Source organism: Asterias amurensis, chromosome 11, assembly GCF_032118995.1.
Source record: "Asterias amurensis chromosome 11, ASM3211899v1".
NCBI lineage: Eukaryota > Metazoa > Echinodermata > Asteroidea > Forcipulatida > Asteriidae > Asterias > Asterias amurensis.
Genome location: NC_092658.1, coordinates 19,423,008 through 19,445,343, shown reverse-complemented (window position 1 = coordinate 19,445,343; position 22,336 = coordinate 19,423,008). Strand labels below are relative to the sequence as shown.

General features: G+C 38.9%; 1 protein-coding gene across 1 annotated transcript in view; it reads right to left on the bottom strand.

The window, feature by feature from the left end:
* The window catches only part of LOC139944023 (uncharacterized), a 32,520-nt gene extending 16,182 nt beyond the window's left edge, over nucleotides 1-16,338 (bottom strand). Inside the window, exons 1-7 of the mRNA XM_071940960.1 lie at nucleotides 16,175-16,338; nucleotides 8,623-8,741; nucleotides 7,475-7,759; nucleotides 2,247-2,345; nucleotides 1,969-2,101; nucleotides 1,613-1,876; nucleotides 880-1,134 (exon numbers count right to left, since the gene is read on the bottom strand). Of these exons, the coding sequence (XP_071797061.1) occupies nucleotides 880-1,134; nucleotides 1,613-1,876; nucleotides 1,969-2,101; nucleotides 2,247-2,345; nucleotides 7,475-7,759; nucleotides 8,623-8,741; nucleotides 16,175-16,319 (1,300 nt within the window). The 5' untranslated portion in view covers nucleotides 16,320-16,338. The remainder of the gene's footprint in view (nucleotides 1-879; nucleotides 1,135-1,612; nucleotides 1,877-1,968; nucleotides 2,102-2,246; nucleotides 2,346-7,474; nucleotides 7,760-8,622; nucleotides 8,742-16,174) is intronic.
* Nucleotides 16,339-22,336: the final 5,998 nt, after the last annotated feature.

The window sequence follows — 22,336 nt, the reverse complement described above, 5'->3', positions numbered from 1 at the left end:
GAACGGGCTAGTTTAAGTCTTTTAGTGTCATTTCTTAATAAAAAGTATCTAAAATGACTTTTGATCTTTATTAAAGACACTGGACACTATTGGTCAAAGACCAGTCTTCTCACTTGGTGAATCTCAGCATATGCATAAAATAACAGACCTGTGAAAATTTGAGCTCAATTGGTCGTCGAAGTTGCGAGATAATAATGAAAGAAAAAACACCCTTGTCGAAGTTTTATGCGTTTTGATGGTTTATTTCGAGACCTCAAATTCTAAACTTGAAGTCTCGAAATCAAATTCGTGGAAAATTACTTCTTTCTCGAACACTATGTCACTTCAGAGGGAGTCGTTTCTCACAATGTGATTAGTGCATCGGTTTGCCGTGCGCTAGTCCGAAGACTATCACACGGCGTGCAGTACCCAGACGTCCGTTACGTGTACGAGGATGATAAATTAATAGTCTGTAACCATTTCGGATTACATGACACTACATGCAGCACAGTAAAAGTTTTCGCAATCTGTATTCGCGTCGTCCGTGGATTGTAGCATTCAGGTCTGTAACTTAATAGTACAGTATTTAGAAATGCTTGGGGTGTTATAAAACAAACCATTGACTGTTTTTACTCGTTCAATGGTTAAAACTATGACTCCCTCGGTGATCCCCGGAGAGTTCTATTTTCCCTCGGCTTCGCCACGGGAAAATATAATGCTCCGGGGATCACCTCGGGAGTCATAGCTGTAACCATAGCACTCAAACCAGTCAATATTTGTATACTATCAACCTCTCCCCATTACTCGTCACCAAGTCAGGTTTTATGATAATAATTATTTTGAGTAATTTACCAACAGTGTCCACTGCCTTTAAAGGTTGATTTTTGTTATCTCAAATACCTGGTAGAGTTGTGATGTTAAATGTACACATTCCTCGATTAGATGCAGAATCTTTTGTTGTACATGTCACCTCAGTAATCCCGACTCTGTACACCCAACCTGACACAGCCGGGTTGTTGTTATGATCTTTACATGTAATAGAGGTGATGTTACCGTCAACATTATCGGTTGCGGTTGGTATAGTTGACCAGTTGACTACTTGACTTGCCCTGGAATAAATGTTGTCCGGACACGTCACAACCGGAGGCTCAATGTCTGTGGGGAACACAAAGTGTAAATTTTGCATATACTTTTATTTTGTAAAACACATCACAAGCAGAAAGGCAATATCCATAATAGACCTTATGCACATGACGTCATTTCAGTAGGGCGCCCTCACCTAGAGATCAAAAGGAGGTTGTTCATTGGCCAATGTGCGCCGCGCGTACAAATCTGTGCGTTTCGATTGTTTCTCACCGCTTTTCCTCTGTGAGGGCCGCTGGATGACGTCAATGCATAAGGTTCGGTTTGAGTGGTACTTCACCGGTCCTTGCTCTCTGTATGCTTCTCCTGTGTGCACCAGATTTGAATTATATGAAACCCTGTCTCATTGTAAAGCATTGTCTTACGTAGTTTGTCTGAGACACCGTGAAACAAAAACCAGAGTGGTTACTGGGGACTAAGACTAAGAGACTTGTCCTAACTTGAACACATGAGGGACAAAATGTTATTTGTATAATATTAAAACACCTACCTGGTAACGTGATCGTAAACTGGCAAAATCCCTGGTACGGTACAGTATCATTAATATCAGTAGTACATGTGATACTCGTTTTCCCTGCTGGAAATATGTCACCAGACATCGCAAGATTACCGTCTTGGTCTTCACAAACGATACTTGCTGGATCAATGACACCTCCCGCAGAGTCAATGGCTGATGGCAGCGGTGACCAAATGACAGCTTTATCTGGCATTCCCCCATTGAATGCGACAATAGTATCGTTCGGACAAACGACAACTGGCGACAAAGAAAAACATAAATTATGACCCATTAGAAAGTTTGAAAAAAGTGGAGCAAAGACTTTTCCTCATTTGTTTCGGAGGTCTTACCTTCTGTGTCTAAACGAAAAAGCCAGCGCCCTCTAGTGCCGATGTTTGTACTCTCTTCGATGTCGTAAATCTGATCCGTCATTGATTTCGGCACAGCGTAGTAGGCTACCCCATTACCAGCATTGTAACCAACCTGATAATCAAATAAATATACTTTTATAGTGTGTGTGTGTGTATGTAAGTTTGACAAATAGTTTGGAACATGGAAGTGAAAATAATAAGCACTATTGGCATCAATAAATCAATTTGTTATTTATTTAATAAAAGGTTTATCTAACCTTGGCACTTGTTTCCTTAACTGTTGAATCAATTTCCTTGTAATTGAATACGGTATAAGCCCGTCTGCCATCCGTCACTATAACTGCTTGAAACGTGTGCTGAAAATAACGTAATAACGTTTAGAAAAATACTGAAACGAAACTGAGATAAATGGCAGTGTTCTGATAAATATATTTCTTGTTGATCAACGTGTGACGTTCTAGTTTCATCACAAGCCACGCCCATTTTACAAAACCATTCATGAAAGACGGAGGCCTTTTCCAAAGTATCAACTTCAGTTTTAAGAATGTCTTTTGACGGTATTAAAGACAGTGGACACTATTGGTAATTGTCAAAGACCAGTCTGTTCACTTGTTGTGTCTCAACATTTGCATAAAATAACAAACCTGTGAAATTTTCAGCTTGATTGGTCATCGGGGTTGCGAGATAGCTATGAAAGAAAAAAAAACACCCTGTTCACACGAAGTTGTGTGCTTTCAGATGCTTGATTTCGAGACCTCAAATTCTAAACTTGAGGTCTCGAAATCAAATTTGTGGAAAATTACTTCTTCTCGAAAACTACGTCACTTCAGAGGGAGTCGTTTCTCACAATGTTTTATACTATCAACCTCTCCCATTACTCATAATCAAGACAGGTTTTATGATAAAAATTATGTTGAGTAATTACCAATAGTGTCCACAGCCTTCAAACAAATTGAACGAAAACCACGTGTGCGCACACAAAATGTACTGACTTACAGTTCGTTACTATTTTGATATGTGTAGCAAGAACGTATTGTATTGCTGAAATATACAACGGCTAAAATTGTCCTTTTGAGTCAGTTCAGGTAAATAATTGACATAGTTGCTCACGGTCAAAAAATGATTTTTTTTATACTTTGTGGGTGGAAGGGCCTTGGGGTGCAAGTTAACAAAATTGCATTTTCAATTCTATATATAGCCCGTTGCCATGGTAATACGGCTCATTTTGTTTTTTGGCCATTTTAGGCCGATTTGGGCGTCTGAAAAACTGGTTTTTAGCTCATATTTACAACTCCACCCAACCAAAATGCAACATTATTTCAAAAAACCTTTTAAATCACTACAAAGTATCATCCTTGGCCTTCCTTGAGAAAAAAAAATTATTGCTTTAAATATCACCCTTGTGCTATTTTTGCATCATGCATTACAGTATGTTTTTAGAACTTGCAAAATCGACATTTTTACCCTATTTTTGGACCCCAAAATGTCAACTTGCCAAGGGTCTCAGAAAATTTTCCTTTCGGCTGTGATTAGGGCCAACATTGGTCTTTCCATATCTGGTGTCAAAAACTTGGGCAATTGTATCCTGTTGTGACAGTCCTGCCTCAAAACTAGACTTTTTTCCCCAAAACGTGAAAAATGCCTTTTAAAGGGTCTTTTCACATAATATCGACATACGTGTCCACGGTAAAAAAAAAGGAATATTTTTCTTATACTTTGTGGATGGTAGGGACTTGGCGTCCAAATAAACAACATTTACATTTCAAATCATAATATAACACGTTGCCATGGTAACAGTTCATTTGTGTTTAGGCCACTTTAGGCCGATCTTGGGGTATGAAAAACTGTTTTTTTTAAGTAAATATTTACAACTCCACCCCACCAAAAAACAAAAACATTTCATAAAACCTTTTACATCACTACAAAGTATCATCCTTGGCTTTACTTGAGACAAAAAATATTGCTATAAATTTCACCCTTGTGCTATTTTTAGAACGTGCATTAGAGTATGTTTTTAGAACTTGCAAAATCAACATTTTTACCATATTTTTTGCCCTCAAAATTTCATTTTTTCAGGGGTCTCAGAATATTTTCCTTTCGGTTTTGATCAGGGCCAAAATTTGTCTTTTTTATTTCTGGTAAGAAAAACTTGGGCAAGTGTATCCTGATGTTAACAGTACTGTCTCAAAAATAGACTTTTTTCCCCAAACAGAAAAATGCATTTTGAATTGTTTTTTCTTCATATTGAATTTCTAACATTAAAAAGTAATAATTCTATCAATCTTGCAGCTTTTCCTAAGCACTAGTGGATTACCCAACATTGATCAGGAACTGTTGATGACCTTAATTTTACAATTTGCCCGGCCCAGCCCCAATCATATGTCTTGACATTGCATAAAACAATGTTTTGTGAATAGTGCCTCTTTTTTTGAAAGTGTTCCCTTTCGGTTGTTATTGGTGTTTTCATGTCTAAGTATAGTAATTTTTCCAAAAATAATGCATGCTTGTTAAAAATCTGGCACTGTTTCCATGCCCTTTGAGTAATGAATACAAAGTTTTTAATGGTATCCAACCAAACCATAACCAATGCTTTGCCACTGAGAGTTCTTGATTTGGCTACTTTACCTATTGTACAGGTATGATTCCCATTGCAAGTAGAGTGCGATGAGCATTCTTCACAAGTTGTCTTTAATACAGGGCCTACTCTCCTTGGTCCCTGCCTGCTACCAAATGTAAAACTTTTCATAGAGATAGAGATCATAAACATATAGTTTCTGTGCTTGAGGCAGATGGTTTGGAGCATCCAATCATGTCCAACACAAATGTAGGAAATTAAAAAGCCCGCTTAAAAGTGTTGGAAAAGTTTGCCAAGATCTTATTAAAAACAATGATACTAACGATTTGCAAGATGAGCGTAAGAGATCATTTAAAAGGAACACGTTGCCTGGGATCGGTCAAGTTGGTCTTTGAAATGCGTTTGTAACCGTTTGTTATAAAATGCATGGTTAGAAAGATGTTTTTGAGTGATACTTGTGTGGATCATTATATTCTACTTTTAAAATGTCTTTCTAATCATATGCATTTTGTAATAAACGTTTACAAACGCTTTTCAAAGACCAACTCGACCGATCCAAGGCAACGTGTTCCTTTAATGAAACAACATTGAAAGAAGTTGTAAATACTTGCACCTGCTCAACATAAATAAGTAAGATGCATTTGCAGTGACAAAAGTCTATTCAGGCTAGTTTGATTATTTTTTCCATTCACTATCTTACTAATTCATAATTATTATATATGTCTCTGAGGACGATCAACAAAAAACATTGTCAAACATTACCTGCTGAATTGTTTATCACGTTAAATAAACCAACTCTTTTATTGTTTGCAACAGTACAATTGAAAGGAATCCCACCATAGATGGGGGAACTGCTTACAGAAGGCCAAAGCAGGTGAATGGCCATTTAGATACTTTGGATACAGTACTTGCTCATTTTTAGAGCCTCTTTGTTCTGATAGGGATGGAAAGCGGGCAGGGGACCAAGAAGACTGTTATAAGGCCATGTATAGACAAGAATAGTAAAGAATGCTCATCGCACTACTTCTCTTCTTGCAATGTGAATCATACCTGTACAACTAGGTAAAGTGGTCATGACAAAACAAGAACTCTCAGTGGCAAAGCATGGTTATAAACTTTTTATTTGTTACTTAAAGAGCATGGAAACAGTGCAATACTTATTTAACAAGCATGCTCGTTTTTGTTTTTTATCAATTCAAACTAAGGGATAACTTCAAAATGCATTTTTTTTGTTTTTGGAAAAATTACCATGTTTCAGGATACAATAAACCAAAGTGTTTCTCCCCAGCAGACATGCAAACCATAATGATAGCCCAATCACAACAAAAAGGGAAATATTCTGAGAACCAATAAAACATTAAGACAGTACAAACTTTCTTAATGTGCAAGGGGAATTAAAAAATGTGACTTTCAAAAAAGAGGCGCTGTTCCAGAACTTTTTTTTATTTTATGCAATGTCAAGAAATATGATTGGGCCGGGGCCGGGGTGGGGCCGGGGCGGGGCAAATTATAAGATTTAGGTCATCAACAAGTCCTGATCAATGTTTGGTAATGCACTAAGCCTACAGAGTGCTTATGAAAAGCTGCCAGATTGATGGAATTATTACTAACTTCTTAATGTTAAAAATTCAAAATAAAGCAAATATTTCAAAATGCATTTCTCTATGTTTTCGGGGAAGAGGGTCTATTTTTGAGACAGTTCTGTTACATCAGGATACAATTGCCCGAGTTTTTCTTACCAGAAATAAAAAGACAAATTTTGACCCTGATCAAAACCGAAAGGAAAATATTCTGAGACCCCTGAAAAAATGAAATTTTGAGGGCAAAAAATATGGTAAAAGTGTTGATTTTGCAAGTTCTAAAAACATACTCTAATGCACGTTCTTAAAACAGCACAAGGGTGAAATTTATAGCAATATGTTTTTGTCTCAAGTAAAGCCAAGGATGATACTTTGTAGTGATGTAAAAGGTTTTATGAAATATTTTTGTTTTTTGGTGGGGTGGAGTTGTAAATAACTAAAAAAACAGTTTTTCATACCCCAATATCGGCCTAAACACAAATGAACTGTTACCATGGCAACGTGTTATATTATGATTTGAAATGTAAATGTTGTTTATTTGGACGCCAAGTCCCTACTATCCACAAAGTATAAGAAAAATATTCCTTTTTTTTTTTACCGTGGACACGTATGTCGATATTATGTGAAAAGACCCTTAAAAAGGCATTTTTCACGTTTTGGGGAAAAAAGTCTAGTTTTGAGGCAGTACTGTCACAACAGGATACAATTGCCCAAGTTTTTGACACCAGATATGGAAAGACCAATGTTGGCCCTAATCACAGCCGAAAGGAAAATTTTCTGAGACCCTTGGCAAGTTGACATTTTGGGGTCCAAAAATAGGGTAAAAATGTCGATTTTGCAAGTTCTAAAAACATACTGTAAGGCATGATGCAAAAATAGCACAAGGGTGATATTTAAAGCAATAATTTTTTTTTCTCAAGGAAGGCCAAGGATGATACTTGGTAGTGATTTAAAAAAATTTTTGAAATAATGTTGCATTTTGGTTGGGTGGAGTTGTAAATATGAGCTAAAAACCAGTTTTTCAGACGCCCAAATCGGCCTAAAATGGCCAAAAAACAAAATGACAACGGGCTATATATAGAATTGAAAATGCAATTTTGTTAACTTGCACCCCAAGGCCCTTCCACCCACAAAGTATAAAAAAAAAATCATTTTTGGACCGTGAGCAACTATGTCAATTATTTACCTGAACTGACTCTTATGATCTCAGTATAAAGAGATCAATGGTACGCAATTACGTCTTCACGTCGCCATATTGGATGTAAACCTATAACGGGGCAGTCAGCTATTCCGGTGATGTCTTAGTGAATAAGCTCGATACATTACTCACTCTGGTCGAGGGGGCCCTATAACTTGAAACATTCACCCAGGTTGCTATCAACATCCACGAAGCTCTGAAATTTAACTGGTTACCGAACGCCTGACGAACAACATCGTCTGCTTGGTCGTAAACGTCTTCAGTAGAAGAGTTGCGATGAAGCGAACGGTACTTCACATCCCCACTATCATACAAGTCGGTCCAAAAAACCGCTAGAATTGGAATTGTAAGCGGAAACTCCCGAGGTGTGTAGTCTGTGAAGCCTTGTCCAAACGAAACTAAACCATTTGAGCTGATCTGCAATAACAAATATACAAAAAGAACGTTTTCGTTGTGTAGATGCTACAGAGTTGGTCAAATGATTTATTATAAGAACGTTTTGGTAAACATGTCTATGCAAGAAATAAGACGTCATCAATTATTCTTATCTAGACATTAAGATTTATAATAATTGTGTGTTAAAGACACTGGACACCTTTGGTATTGTCAAAAACCAGTCTTCTCACTTGGTGTATCTCAACATAATATGCACAAAGTAACAAACCTGTGAAAATTTGAACTCAATATTGGTCGTTGAAGTTATAGAAGAAAAAACACCCTTGTCACACGAAGTTGTGTGCTTTATACCTGACTTCGAGACCTCAAAATCTAATTTTGAGGTCTCGAAATCAAATTCAAGTATTAGTGGAAAATTACTTTTTTTTCCTCGAAAACTATGTTAACTCAGCTCAGGGAGCAAGTTCTCATAATGTTTCTCCAATGCTTGTTACCAAGTAAGTTTTTCTGCTAACAATTATTTTGAGTAATTACCAATAGTGTATAGTGCCTTTAAGTTTAAACCTCGCACCAGCAAAAAAGGTAACGTTTAATTTGTCACGAGAGGGCGCCATTGAAAGCGGTTGAAATTGTTGACGTCATTACTCTTTTACCTGGAAGGTATCGGGGTTACAATACTCAAAAAGAGGGCCATGTCGGTTAAACTACTATAGACCTTTCTTGATAAAAAACCGCCTTGGTTGGCATGGACAGCGTATTGGTCAACTGTGCTTGCGATATTTTCACAAACCACAAGTACAACTTCCATCTACGATGCATTTGGTTACGGGATACTAGTTTTGTCATAACTATTATACATGTAATCGAAAAAAGCTAGAACTCACAAAGACGCTGGTGAAATTTTGACCAAAGAAAGGAAACGGCATCGGAACTTGAATCTCAGAATAAACGTCGTCATGTCTTGGGAGAGATGAATCTCCCACTCCAAATGGAAACAGGATATCTGAAGAAGGAAAAAACACATTGGTCGACAGAGGGCGAACATTGTGACAGCATTTTGTGTACGTTTGTTGTTACTTGTTCTTTCATTTTGTGCGATCGAAACGTTACCACAAGATCACATTCATATTCATTTACGTAAATGGATGTTATGCCACGAAAGCCAAAATCCTCTATTTCCAATGATTTTTTTGTTTTAATTAATATTGTACCTGATATAGAAATGGGGTTTACTATTATGAGAAATGTTGCGGCAGCAGTCGTTTGCCGTCAGTTTTAGGCAAGTAATTTACTCAAATAGACAATAGCTGGACATGTAAAGACAATCACTTTGATGTAAACAATTATTTGAGAGTAAAATAAAAAAAATAATATTATATCTTGGATTGGATTGGGTGGATATAAATATTGGTACTCTAAGCGTATGTTACATAGCGGGAGGCTGCCACGCCTTAAAATAATAAACATTCTATACTATTTAAAGCGTAACCTGCGCCATCTTGGATTGAAATTAGAAGGTCCAGTGGCATGGCATCCTTGTGGAAATTAGAAGGTCCAGTGGCATGGCATCCTTGTGGAAATCAACACGGTTGTGTGTGTGTAATTCAACACGTTTGTGTGGTTTCAGACGTCGGGTTGCAAGTCTACAAAACCCTGACCCAAACTCCCACTTACGAGTCATCTGATTGGAGGAAGTTTGGGCGGCGACCGTGTGTCAACCACTGGTCGATGTTGTTACCAGACTTCCTAGAAATCTTTCTGACAGGCGACTCATTGGACAGTGTTCCGCAGATGGTTCTCCTGATTGGTTCACTCATTGCCCCTTGCCCGCCCACCCGCCATTTGATCCGCCCTTTTTGGTCGGGTTACTTTCGTGTTGTACTAAGGCCGTGTCCGAAACGGCGACTTCGGCTACAGCTACGGCTAGATCGCGCGCGTCTGCTATTCTCCAACACTGGTAGACGCGCTGATCTAGACGTAACTGTAGCCGAAGTCGTCGTTTCGGACACGGCCTAAGCATGGTTCTCCGGATCGGTTCATTCATTGCCGCGCAGGGTCGAAGAGGCTTGGTGCCAGGACAAAACCGAAACAAATCGGCATTGAATGAAGTAAGTCACCGTGCTGCGTAAAGCATGTGAAATCGAGCCCAGCCTCTGGTCAGTGTATGAGTGGTGGAGACAGGCCACCTGTTGCTTGGTGAAGGAGGTCGCCGTGGGATCACTTTAAGTTGAAAGTGGGTTGCGACCTCGTACTTCCAGTAAATCCGCTCTTACCCCCCCCCCCCCCGAAAAAAAGCGGTGGTTAAAAAAAAGTAGATAGAGTTGTGGCACACAGCATGTTCCGAAAACTCGCTTTATTTAGTGCTACAACAACGCTATGTATCGTGGGACGTGACGCTCAATAAATCGCTATCAATAAGCAAAGGGTCCAAATCGTAGCGTTATTGGAAACAAAGCAACAAATAATTCAACAAAGCAAAGCTGTTTACTTTCTTCCTTTTCCAGTCGGATAAACTCTGATATTGGCTGAGGCTATTCAAGCCTTTTTAGTCGGATATCTCCTCTGCTATTTAGTACCGATGATTATTGTTGAGGAGGATATTATATTATACCAGCCTCTTACGAGCCATTGGTCGAGTATAGCTCGGCCCGGGTATTGACGGTGACTATGGATTTGTTTGTGGAGGTACCTGATTTGTTGAGAAGGGAACCAAAATACCACTAATGCCAAATTCATCAGGTTATAAAAATGTTTTTGTCTGATTTGCTCTTTGACAAAGACCTCCTGATTGGTATGCAATGTGGAGACACTTTACTATTATGCGCGAGCACGTGAATTATATGCGCTCAGTACAATACAATAAGTGTGTATATAGCAGTGCGTTATATTTTAGTCGATTAGGTAATACTATTACATTCGGCTTAGCGGGGAAATACTTGTGCAGTAGAGTTAACAAAATTACTACAATAGCAATAACAGAGCCGATTGAATTAAAACTATGCTCAAAAGTCGGGGAAAAAATAATCCATATTTATGCGGATAATAAATTTACTTTGTATTCATCCAGGATAGATTGACATGATCTCATACGCCTCTTTATGTTTATATCCTTTATATTATAATGTACTTCATATTTCAATCTTTAGCATAATAATACCCAAAAAGGTAATTACACAAATGAACAACTATCTTGTGACAACCAATTACACCCCTAACACTACCATTTTTCGTACACTAATCAACAGTTTACAAAAAGAACGAAATGAAGAGACCAAAAAAAAAAATAATAATAATAATGTGCCTACAACACTACATCCACAACTAAACTTCAACATTGATACCAAGAAACATACATTATATCATTAATTCGCTCCCTCATGGGGAATTTCCAAACTATACACCAAAACATCAACAAACAAACGAGTCGAAATAATTTCACTTAAAAGAAGTTTAAAGGGCATGGACAAAAAGAAACAAATGGCAAAACACATATATATAACGAAATTGAGACACAAAAAAAGAGAGAAAAAAACAAATAAAGACTCAAAGAAAAAACAATCCAAACAATAAAAGTATAGAATCTTATAATTGTTATGAATCTTTGGAGCTTAAGATCCTCATTCATTTTAAATACAATTCCCAATCCAACTATACAAAGTGAGTATAACCTCTGTCCCTCCGAATACGCCTATCTTAATTTGTATGATGCCCCATAAGGTATACGTCAACCCAAAACAGCTATGGGCGCAGCCACTGCAAATAAGTAGTGGCGGACGTGCGCCATAGCCGATCATTTTAGGGTAGAATTATGACGTCATGCATAAATATTAAGAGAGGCGTATAACAGCCTCACCAACATTATATTTGAAAACATTTGTGTAAAGGAGCTTCATCGTCTAGCGGGGTGCCGCGCGAAGCGCGGCATCCCGCTAGTTATACAGAAAGGCAGTGGACACTATTGATAATTACTCAAAATAATTATTCGAATAAAACCTTTATTGGTGGGGAGCAATGGGGAGAGGTTGGTGGTATAAAGCATTGTGAGAAACGGCAGCCTCTGAAGTGCCATAGTTTTCGAAAAAGAAGTAATTTTCCACGAATTTAATTTCGAGACCTCAGTTTTAGAACTTGAGGTCTCGAAATCAACCATCTAAACGCACACAACTTCGTGTTACAAGGGTGTTTTTTCCTTTAATGATTATCTCGCAAGTTCGATGACCAATTGACCTCAAATTTTCACAGGTTTGTTAATATATGCATATGTTGAGATACACCAACTGTGAAGGCTAGTCTTTGATATTTACCAATAGTGTCAACTGCCTTTAAAAACTGCACAATATTAAAATTGAAGTGCAAGAAATTCAGATAAAGAAAAAAGTAAACAAACTGTCAGTAGTATTAGGAAGCCAAACACAAACGTGTGACTCTGATGGTGAAATGACAATAATTCTTGTTCACCTCGATATCTCCAACTGAGATGGGAAAACACTTTTTTTTACATAAAGAAATCAGACCAAACAATCGATCCCAATGGACTGCTTATAGCAATGCATATTGAATGAACCTATTGGTCACCTTCACCAGGAAATAAAAAGGGAATTGTTTAATCCCGATCGGTGTTGGTTACGCCTCTTAGCAAAAAGTAAGGAAGACAAGAACGGCCCGTAAATACCAGCATCAGACAAAGTCTAAACACTTTATAAATAACCAAACGGCCTGGATTTGAATTTAAATGACCACTGCGTACATGTTTGATAATCCGAATAATATAAGGTATTGGAGAAAGTCTTAATAGTGGGGCGGCATAGCTAACCTATCGTGCATTTTGTGATAAAAGCATCAAATTTGGCACAGATGTAGAGAATAGTATTCTGAACAAAACTGGATATTGGGCCATCGCAAATTCCGTCTCTAGGGGCCGTGGCGGCCATTTTGAAAATGGCCGCCAAATACTACTGTTTTATGGGCATATTGGCTTAGAAATCAACACCAGAATTTACAAATGTCATTAATAGGCACTTATCATCTTCTGAAATGATTGTGTAATAATTTAAGCAACGTTAAAAGCATATTAAAGGGGCATTTTGCACCTTAAAGGGGCATTTGGCCACTTTTCACCCACAAAAGACCGCCAAATACCCGTTTTAGGGACATGTTTGCATACAAATCAACACCACCATTTACTAATGTCATTAAAAGGTACTTAACATCTTCTGAAATGATTGTTTAATAATTTAAGCAATGTTAAAATCATTTTAAAGGAGTATGTTGCATCTTAAAGGGGGTATTAAGCAACTTGTCATCAAATTCTTCCATTTTGCAATCGTCTTTTTCACATAATAAAAACACAGCAAAATAAAAAACTCAGCAAAAAGCTCTAGAATGATAAACCTATCCTTTTTATCCAATTAAATTAAAAATTGCAAAAATTGTTAAATATTAACACGCCTTTAACTCATAAGTTATGTTAAGATCAGTACAATAATATTATGATTGTTTCTCAAGAACCTAAAAAATGGTTCACTAGTCATTATCAACTAAAAAATTTCGATGCCGGGATTGCTGTACTTTTATTCGGCCATAGGGGCTCACAACCATGATGGAAATATTGAAGCTACGATCTCCAGGTGTGGTCAGTTCAAATCAACTTGTCAGCAAGGCCCCTTCACATTCCACACACACGTCTGTGCATTCAAATGCAGATATGATGCATGTGCACTTTTCTCCACACAACCTTGTGTTGCAGGTACATCTTACGAATCAATTCATAGCAGGCTTGAGAGGCATCTGGTAGTGTTTTCCAATACGGTTCAAACAGACCATCATCTGTCTCGGTCAAGCCCCATCTGGTGAAAGGAAGTGCTGGATTGAGAAGCATGAGACAGGAATCTAAAGAGCTCTGTCTTGATGCTGTCTACACGAAGACGTTCTTGCAAATTCTTGGTATATGGCAGTTTCTGCAACTGCACATCTGCGTATGCCCTTCTCACGCTTTGCTCTAGCTGTACCTATCAGGAAATTGTCAATATGTGCGATACCAGATCGACACGTGACGCTTTATGAAACTGTGAGGTAAATGTTTGGAATGAAGGTATTGTTTGTATATTTCTCAAAGTCCTTAATAGCTGCAGCAGGCCTTATCATCAGTATGATAACTGATCCATCAAGAACTACGTTGCTAGTCATAGGAGCCTCAGAGTGTTCCTCACTAAATTGTTCCAAGCACACAAGAAGATCACTTTTGGTACATAGATACAGGTTTCTGCCACCATAGAGTGCTGGGGAAATGCTTGGTTCTCGTGTCAACAAAATTCTTCCAGGTTTCCGTATCTATTCTGACAGTCAATATAGAGCAACTGAGTGAGAAGAGTGCCAGGTCAGATTTTAGTGAAGTTATCTGCTGCTTTCCGTTCATGGTGGTTGGTTTAGTAGAGCGTGTAAACAGCTTCAGCTTATCTGGATGGATCACATCGTTGAAGGTTTGACCTTTCCATGAGACATTCTCTGATGAAACCTTGGAACTGTTCTTAACCATTTTCTTAGCATGTTGCACACTCTGAACATGGTCTGCAATCTCTTACTAGGAGGTCAGTGCTCCATTCTCGAGGCAAAGCCGATATCACAGAGACAGGTGTGGATGGCACACGATGCCAAGAGAAGGGAGTTTGCAGCGGATCTACAGAGTGGTGAGGATATAATGCACTTCTTTAAGATTGCCAAGCAGATGGCAAGGAGCGGCAGGATGTGACTGGTGCGAACGGTGTCAATAATGACGATTGTAGCATGGGTCTGAAGATCAGTGCTAGGAAGACCAAGGTGAGGGTTAGTCAAGTCAGGGATGGGTCAATGACAAGCTCTGGTGTATGGCCTTGTGGTGTGTGTGGGAAGGGTGGCGTGATGGTAGTCTTCATGCTGCCAGCGTCACGTTCTCCTGTAAGAGATGTCGGGGTGATAGTTCACAGCGTGAGGAAGAGAGAAGCGGGTCCAGAGGTCTGCGGTGACATGTATGAGCTAACTGAGTGACATGCTGGGTGCAGCATTAACATCACGCATGAGGAGTGGATGGAAAACAAATTTGACACCAACGGCGCAGCCCCTGAAGATGATGGGCCAGGTAATACACGACCTGTGACTGAAGCTTCATGGTGTACGGCTGCGAAACATGGCCCACGGGGGTGGGGCACATCCAGCAGATGGAACGAGCAGAGGTGAGAATTATCAGGTGGATGTGTGGGGCGTCTCTGGCTGACAGGCTGTCAAGTGAGGAACTGAGGAGGAGAGTCAGCATCGGGATCAGCATCGTATTGGGGAGGCACAGGCTGAGGTGATTTGGCCGTTTGGAGAGATAGGAAGATGCAAACTGGGTCATGAGGTGTATCAGAATAATTGAGGGTGGGCCCACTTCAGTTTTGCCGACCAGTAAGACGTGGCAGAGCTCTGTGTCAAATGACATGGAACTAACTGCTGGACACCTCTATCTGCTTGTATAAAGTGTGTAGTTACTTATTGATAGTTGCCAACAACTTTGCAGACCTGTTAAATAGTTTCGAAGCCGCATAGAAGCTCACTTTCAAGAAGATTTTGCATAATGATATAGAGACAACATTGGCTTTTGGCGGCCATATTGGCGGCCACTTTGAAAATTGGTCGCCAAAATGACTCCTCTATCCGTACAAAGTGCGCAGTCAATTATTAATAGTTGCCAACACCTTTGCAGACCAGTGTTGTAGCCTCGTAGAAGCTCACATTTAAAAAGATTTTGCACAATACTATAGAGACAAAAGTGGCTTTTGGCGGCCATTTTGAAAAATGGTTGCCAAATTTACCCCTCTATTTAAAGAAGGTACGTCGTCACCTATTAATAGTTGCCAACACCTTTGCAGACCAGTTAAACAATTTTGTAGCCGCATAGAAGCTCACATTTAAGAAGATTTTGCATAATAATATAGTGACAAAAATGGCTTTTGGCGGCCATTTTGGCGGCCATATTGAAAAAAAGGCCGCCAAAATGACTCCTCTACCATACAAAGTGCGCAGTCACTTATTAATATTTGCCAACACCTTTGCAGACCAGTATCGTAGCCTCATAGAAGCTCACCTTAAGAAGATTTGCATAATAATAATAGAGACAAAAGTGGCTTTTGGCGGCCATTTTGAAAGATGGCTGCCTAATTGACCCCTCCTTCAAAGAAGCTCACATTTAAGTAGGTTTTGCATTAAAAATAGAGATAAAAGTGGCATTTGGCGGCCATTTTTTAAAATGGCCGCCAAAGTCACTATGGGCAGAAATTGAAATGGCCCAATATCCAAATATTTTCGTACCATATTGTAAATTGACCTATATCCCAAATCCCTTGCTTTTATCACAAAATGCACGATTGTTATTAAATTTTGTGTTATGCCGCCTCACTATAATCAGGAGTAGAAACAACTTACCGTCTTGAGCATTTGATGCAGTGACCAGCAAACATACTGCCAGCAAGAGGATGGTCATTGGTGAGGGTGCCATTATTCTCGACTCTATGAAGACGCACAGTCGCTGTATAAATTCATTGGGACACGACTGTCCCCCATAGTACATTCAAACCACAATCGTGTAATGCCCAGTACGATCATTGCTTTTATGTAGCCCTTGACTGTGTAAAAACAAATAAAGATATTCATTGGCTGCCAAGGTTTTTAGAAAAAAGATGACAAGGAAGTGGAGTTGATGTGCCAAACTCCAAATGTAAACAGTTTTACGAGGAAGGAAACGTATTTTATTCAGTTTCTACATTAATATACCCTTGTAGGAAGTCTTCACTTATTGTTTCAATAAGTTCGAATAACTAAGGCCCCCATATCTTGTCGCAGCACAGTTGGATTTTCCTACAATAGTTGCTTGCTTAAGTAAAACAAAAATTACAAACTGTTTTTTTTCCCCCCTAAACTATGGTGGCCCTGAAGGGACATCGCACATCGCAAATATCTTTGCAAATATTTGCGATGTCGCAATATTTGCGATGTCGTAAATATCTTTGCAGATATTTGCGATGTTGCAAATATCTTTGCAAATATTTGTGATGTCGAACATTTTATCCCATACCGTTTCGCATACTTTGTCGCATAGTTTGCATTTTTGTGGCGGAAATTTTTCAAGAGCCTAAAGGGTTGTTTGGGTTCCAGCCTTCATTCCATTAACATGTACACACGGGTGGATAGTCGCATACAGTATACGACAATTTGTAAATGTAAATTAAATGTAATCGAACAAAATGTGCCCTCTCAAACCCCAGTCGTATAACGCACAGTGTGCCTATTGCTTTATTGCTTTTATAGGGCCAGACTGTGTAACACATACAGCTTTTGGCTGCCAAGTATTCTTGAGACAGATAACAAGGAAGTTGACTTGGTTTGCCAAATTTGAGCTACTTGTAAACAGTTTCAGCGAGGAAGGAAACGAAGTTCGAATTCAGTTGCCATGTTTTATCCTAATGGAGGAAGTCATCGTATGGTTTTAGTAAATTTAAAAAAAATGTCCACAATTCCAAGCCACAATCGTATGCCCCCCCCCCCTGTGTCTGTCCCTCGAAATAAAGTTGAAAAACCTTTGATAATTTTTGAGACGCTATTATCATCAACATTCTATTTTATTTATTTTTTAAATTAAGGACACTGGACACTATTGGTAATTGTCAATGACCAGTCTTCACAGTAGGTGTTTTTTAACATAAGCATAAAATAACAAACCTGTGAAAGTTTGAGCTCGATTGGTCATCGGAGTTGTGAGCTAAATATGTAAGAAAAAACACCCTTGTCAAAGTAGTGCAATTTCAGGTGCTTGATTTTGAGCCCTCAAAGTCTAAATCTGAGGTCTCGAAATCAAATTCGTGGAAAAGACTTCTTTTTCAAAAACTATGTCACTTCAAAGGGAGCCGTTTTTCATAATGTCTTGCACTATCAACCTCTTCCCATTACTCGTTACCAAGTAAGGTTTTATGCTAATAATTATTTTGAGTAATTACCAATAGTGTCCACTGGCCATAATTCTTTATTTTATGTTTATATATATTTTAATATTTCGGTGAGATCTGGGACAGTGTTATAGAGCTGCTAAGCACACAAATTTGCTTAGCATGAAATGTTTGCCTCGATAAAAACAGGATTAGCCTACCAACCAAATTTCCACGTGATTTTCAGGATGAGCAAACAGCAGCTGAATACCAGCAACAAGCAATATGCAACAAATGGAAATTTGGTTGGTAATCCTGTTTTTAACAAGGAAGACATTTCATGCTCAGCAAGTTTTTGTGCTTAGCAGCTCTATGACATTGGGCCCTGGTTTCAAATCACATGACGTATACACAAATGGCTCGGGCCCAGTTTAGCTGAGAGTGTTGGCACTCTAATCGCGAACAAACACCAAAACAATATGCTTCAGTTTCCGACCATTACGGATCTAGTTGTCATTTGTTTTTTTTGCGAAACTGTCTAGAAGGGAAAACGATCCAAACTTCCTCAAGAATGGCACGATGGCTGAAACGACGTAGCCAAGTCAAACTACTTTGTGTAACACTAATGCCAAGACATATTATTACGAATTATTACAAATCACTTCCTCATTCACGAGTCAACATTTTGCAATATACACCAAAATGTTGATTTGAGATCTACATGAAGCATGGGTGGAGGGCGAGGGAGCATTGCTCGTTACCAAGTATGCTAACAATTATATTAAGTATAATTACCAATAGTGTTCACTGCCTTTAAGCAGCTCTTTGAAACTGGCCCCTTATCTTAGTGGCATAACCATTAAGTTAATAATCGAACCAAACCCCCTAAAAAGACATTATCATCCAATACAAAAAAAGAAAAATACAAGTTATAATAAATCAATATTGAAAATTGACCTCGTACTGCAATAATTAAAACATGTTAAAGCAGTACAAATCAATGACAACTTATGTTTCTTCTGTCAGCGAAGTGTTTAAAGGCAGTGGACACTATTGGTAATTGTCAAAGACTAGCCTTCACAATTGGTGTATCTCAAGAAATGCATAAAATAACAAACCTGTGAAAATTTGAGCTCAATCGGTCATCGAACTTGCGAGATGATAATGAAAGAAAAAATACCCTTGTCACACGAAGTTGTGTGCGTTTAGTTAGTTGTATTTCGAGACCTCAAGTTCTAAACTTGAAGTCTCGAAATCAAATTCGTGGAAAATTACTTCTTTCTCGAAAACTATGACACTTCAGAGGGAGCCATTTCTCACAATGTTTTATACCATCAACCTCTCCCTATTAAAAAATAAATATCTATCATTGTTGCGCGGATGAGCTCAGCTATGGCTTTACTGCTTTTACTTGCTTTCATTTTCATTTTATTTAATGAGAGCCAAACAAGAACCTAAACAAATGGGGAAATAAATAAATAAATGAATGCATAATTAATGTGTTTATTCATGATTAGAATATCAGAAACACGTGTTGAGGTAGGGGCACGTTGCAAACTACACACGGGGCTGAAACAGGGTTACCCATCCTCCTCTCTCCCCTCGCAGTCCGTAAGGATGTAAGCAGTAATTTTTAAGTTGAACTATTTACTTAAGTTTGTAAAGAATCCATGGTGAAAGAAGGAAACTTGTTGCATAACACTTGTACCAGTCCTTGTTGTGACCGTCTTGACCAAGAAAATGATCGAGCTTCCTTGAAGCTTGAGAAAACTCCAAAGATGTAATAAGTTCCTTCAATCACGATAATTCTAACACCCAGCTGTAGATTATGTTACGAATCTACACTTAAGTGTAGACGAAAGTTTAGATTCGTAAAAATAGTCAACAGTTTCAACAATATAGTGACGTCACAGAAATAGTTTAACATCAACTAGGGGCCGGGGGGGGGGGGTTGAGCCTACTTTTCCAACTTTTACACTGCTGCTTTTTGTACATTATTTATCGACCGGATACCGTGCTTAATTTGTTTAGAATTGGAGCTGAAACGCTTGTAGATTTGTATAAAATACTAATAAAATATAGAGTTAAAAAATTAAAATCGGGGGCCTACTACCCAAAGATTTCCTATAAAGAGCATTAGATTTTCTCAATTTTGGCCAACAGAACATTTTTCAGAAAACCCGAAGTCCAAATTCCAAGCTAGAGCAAAGGGAGCTAAATGGAGACGCATTTTGAGATGTTCTCAAGAGGTCAACTATTCCTGCCACTATTGTTCTCTCTCTTTGATAAAGAAAGAACTTGTGCATTGAGACATTTAAATAGCAAGTTCATTCAGTACATTCCTTCTGGAAGTCACTCTTATAAGATCTGTTCCGCAAATAAGGTGGTTTTGCTCTGTTTCCAGAATGCTCATTGTGGAGTATACTGCAATGCCTGCACATTTCCCCGGGTCACTTACTTACAGACGACTGGAAAACAGCATGGCGGACCTCTTAGCTCTAGTAGCTTGAAATTTGGACGTCGCATTTTCTGACGAATTTGATGTGCAATCAGAACTATTCCGGCACTATCTGTTGCACTTTTAGAACCATTTTGTGACGTTGCTAATTAACTGAGGCTTGGCCAAGCACAAGAAGACTATTAACCTGGTGCATTTTTGGTTCAACCAACAACCAACTTTTTTGACCAATAACTGCAGTTTCAGAACGACTTTCACTAAGTTATACTTCCAACTACAGGCTTTCAAAGCTTCAGGACTAAAGTCGAATACTGGGGTTGCAAAACCGATATTCTGTTGAGGTAACTCTTCAATAAATTATTACTTTTTTATTAGACAGCCTTATGTACTTTTTTTTTTTGGATTTTCAGGAACAGGATTCTCAGGATTTTCAGGGCAGTGGTTGGGGCGGGGGCGGGGGCGGGGCCGTGCCGGGGGCGGGGGTTGACCCTTAGTCAAGCCACAACTTGCCCCAAAGTGTTTATTTTACCATGTTCTCAACAACATTTTGATGGAGAGGGCTTGGGGAGACACCAGCATAGGGGCACGTGACACCCCCCCCCCCACTCACAATCCCTCTTCCACTCCACTGATAGTAACCTGACTTGTCATTTTGTCACCTAGGTCTTCGTTGGTGCGCTAAAATCATTGGTGTATCCCATCGTGGAGCCACCCCCCCCCCCCCCGAAACCTCCCACAACTGTAACTCTACCCCACCCCCAACTACCCCCCCTTCTGTGGTTATACTGACATGCATGCATACATACAATATTCGCTAAATTGCTATATGAATTGTTTTCTCCAGTCAGAAACAGGTGCGGACTGAGGCAGGTGCTAACAGACCAAGACAAGGAATGGCTTCAGGCAGACCCTGCAGCGAGCAGCAAGCTACCGTCAATGCCAAGCTTCAAGAGTCATTGATGGAACTGGTTTATGCTTTGGGCGTCTTAGGATTTAAAGACTGTGACCACTAGATGGCTGATGAAGATCTATTTGCTGAACGACTAAAGGTAAGTGAAAACTTGACCGGACTTTCTCCAGTGCTGCCCCCCCCCCCCCCTAACTTTGGAACTCTCTTCCCAGCTACATTCGCTCTCCACAGAGCATAGAACAATTCAAAGATCTGCTAAAGTTCCATTTGTTTTCCATTGCCTATTGTTCAGTTAATCCTTTCGTTTGCCTATTAGTAGTTTATTTATTGTTAATTTGTTGCTCTTTGCATTTTGGTTTTTGTAAAGCGCGTTGGTATTTCTTTCAGTTATGAAATGCACTATAAAAGAATTAACTTTTATTATTATTATTTGTTATTGTTATTATTATTATTAAATTCGACCTCCAGTTTTAACCATGTGTTGCCGGCTCCGCCCCTGTCAGATTTACACGACTGGCATTGGATACATGCAGCCAGGTGGCGTTGGGAAAACGTGTCTCAGTTGAAATATTGATTTCATACTTTTTGCAGAGCAAAAATTGTGGACAGATTGGAGGTCACTTTTGGACAAAGTAAGAAAAACGGGCGTTTATCCGACCTCCACTTTTGAAGATTTCCTTGTGCGATTGACCTAATTGAAAAAATGGTAGACGTTATTTCCCCCTTTTTTAATCTATCGAGAATCTGCCATTTAATTAGGTAACATTTATGGAAACTCCATACTTTTTTAAAACAGCTTTCTAGTGAGATGTACTGAAGACACTGTGACCAGATGGCTGAAGAAGATCTACTGGCTAAACGGCCAAAGGTAAGGGAAACAATGCTAGATATTCAACCTTCACTCTAAAACCCTGCGTTGCCCCACCTCCGTCATATTTATATACGTGTCACTTTAAGTTCACTTGGGGCTTTCTTGGTTACCTACCAGATATATATCATAATTTAGTAATAATTATTTTGAACCAATTCAGGTGCTTTTGTTATAATAACCAGTCCGGTACTTTGTTAATAATGATGTAGTGGATTTTAATCCTATGCTGCAAAAATACTGTACAAATTACCTCTGTTGACACATGGAAGACATTTTGCCTCACTTAAGCCGGCCACAGGTCAACCTTTAATTTTCTTGCGCCCTCAGCAAACCGTCGGCAACACGCAGACAAAATATGCTCGGGTCACAACAACTGAGAAATCATGCGCCTGCGATTGGTTCCCGACCATCGAGATCACGTCGTACA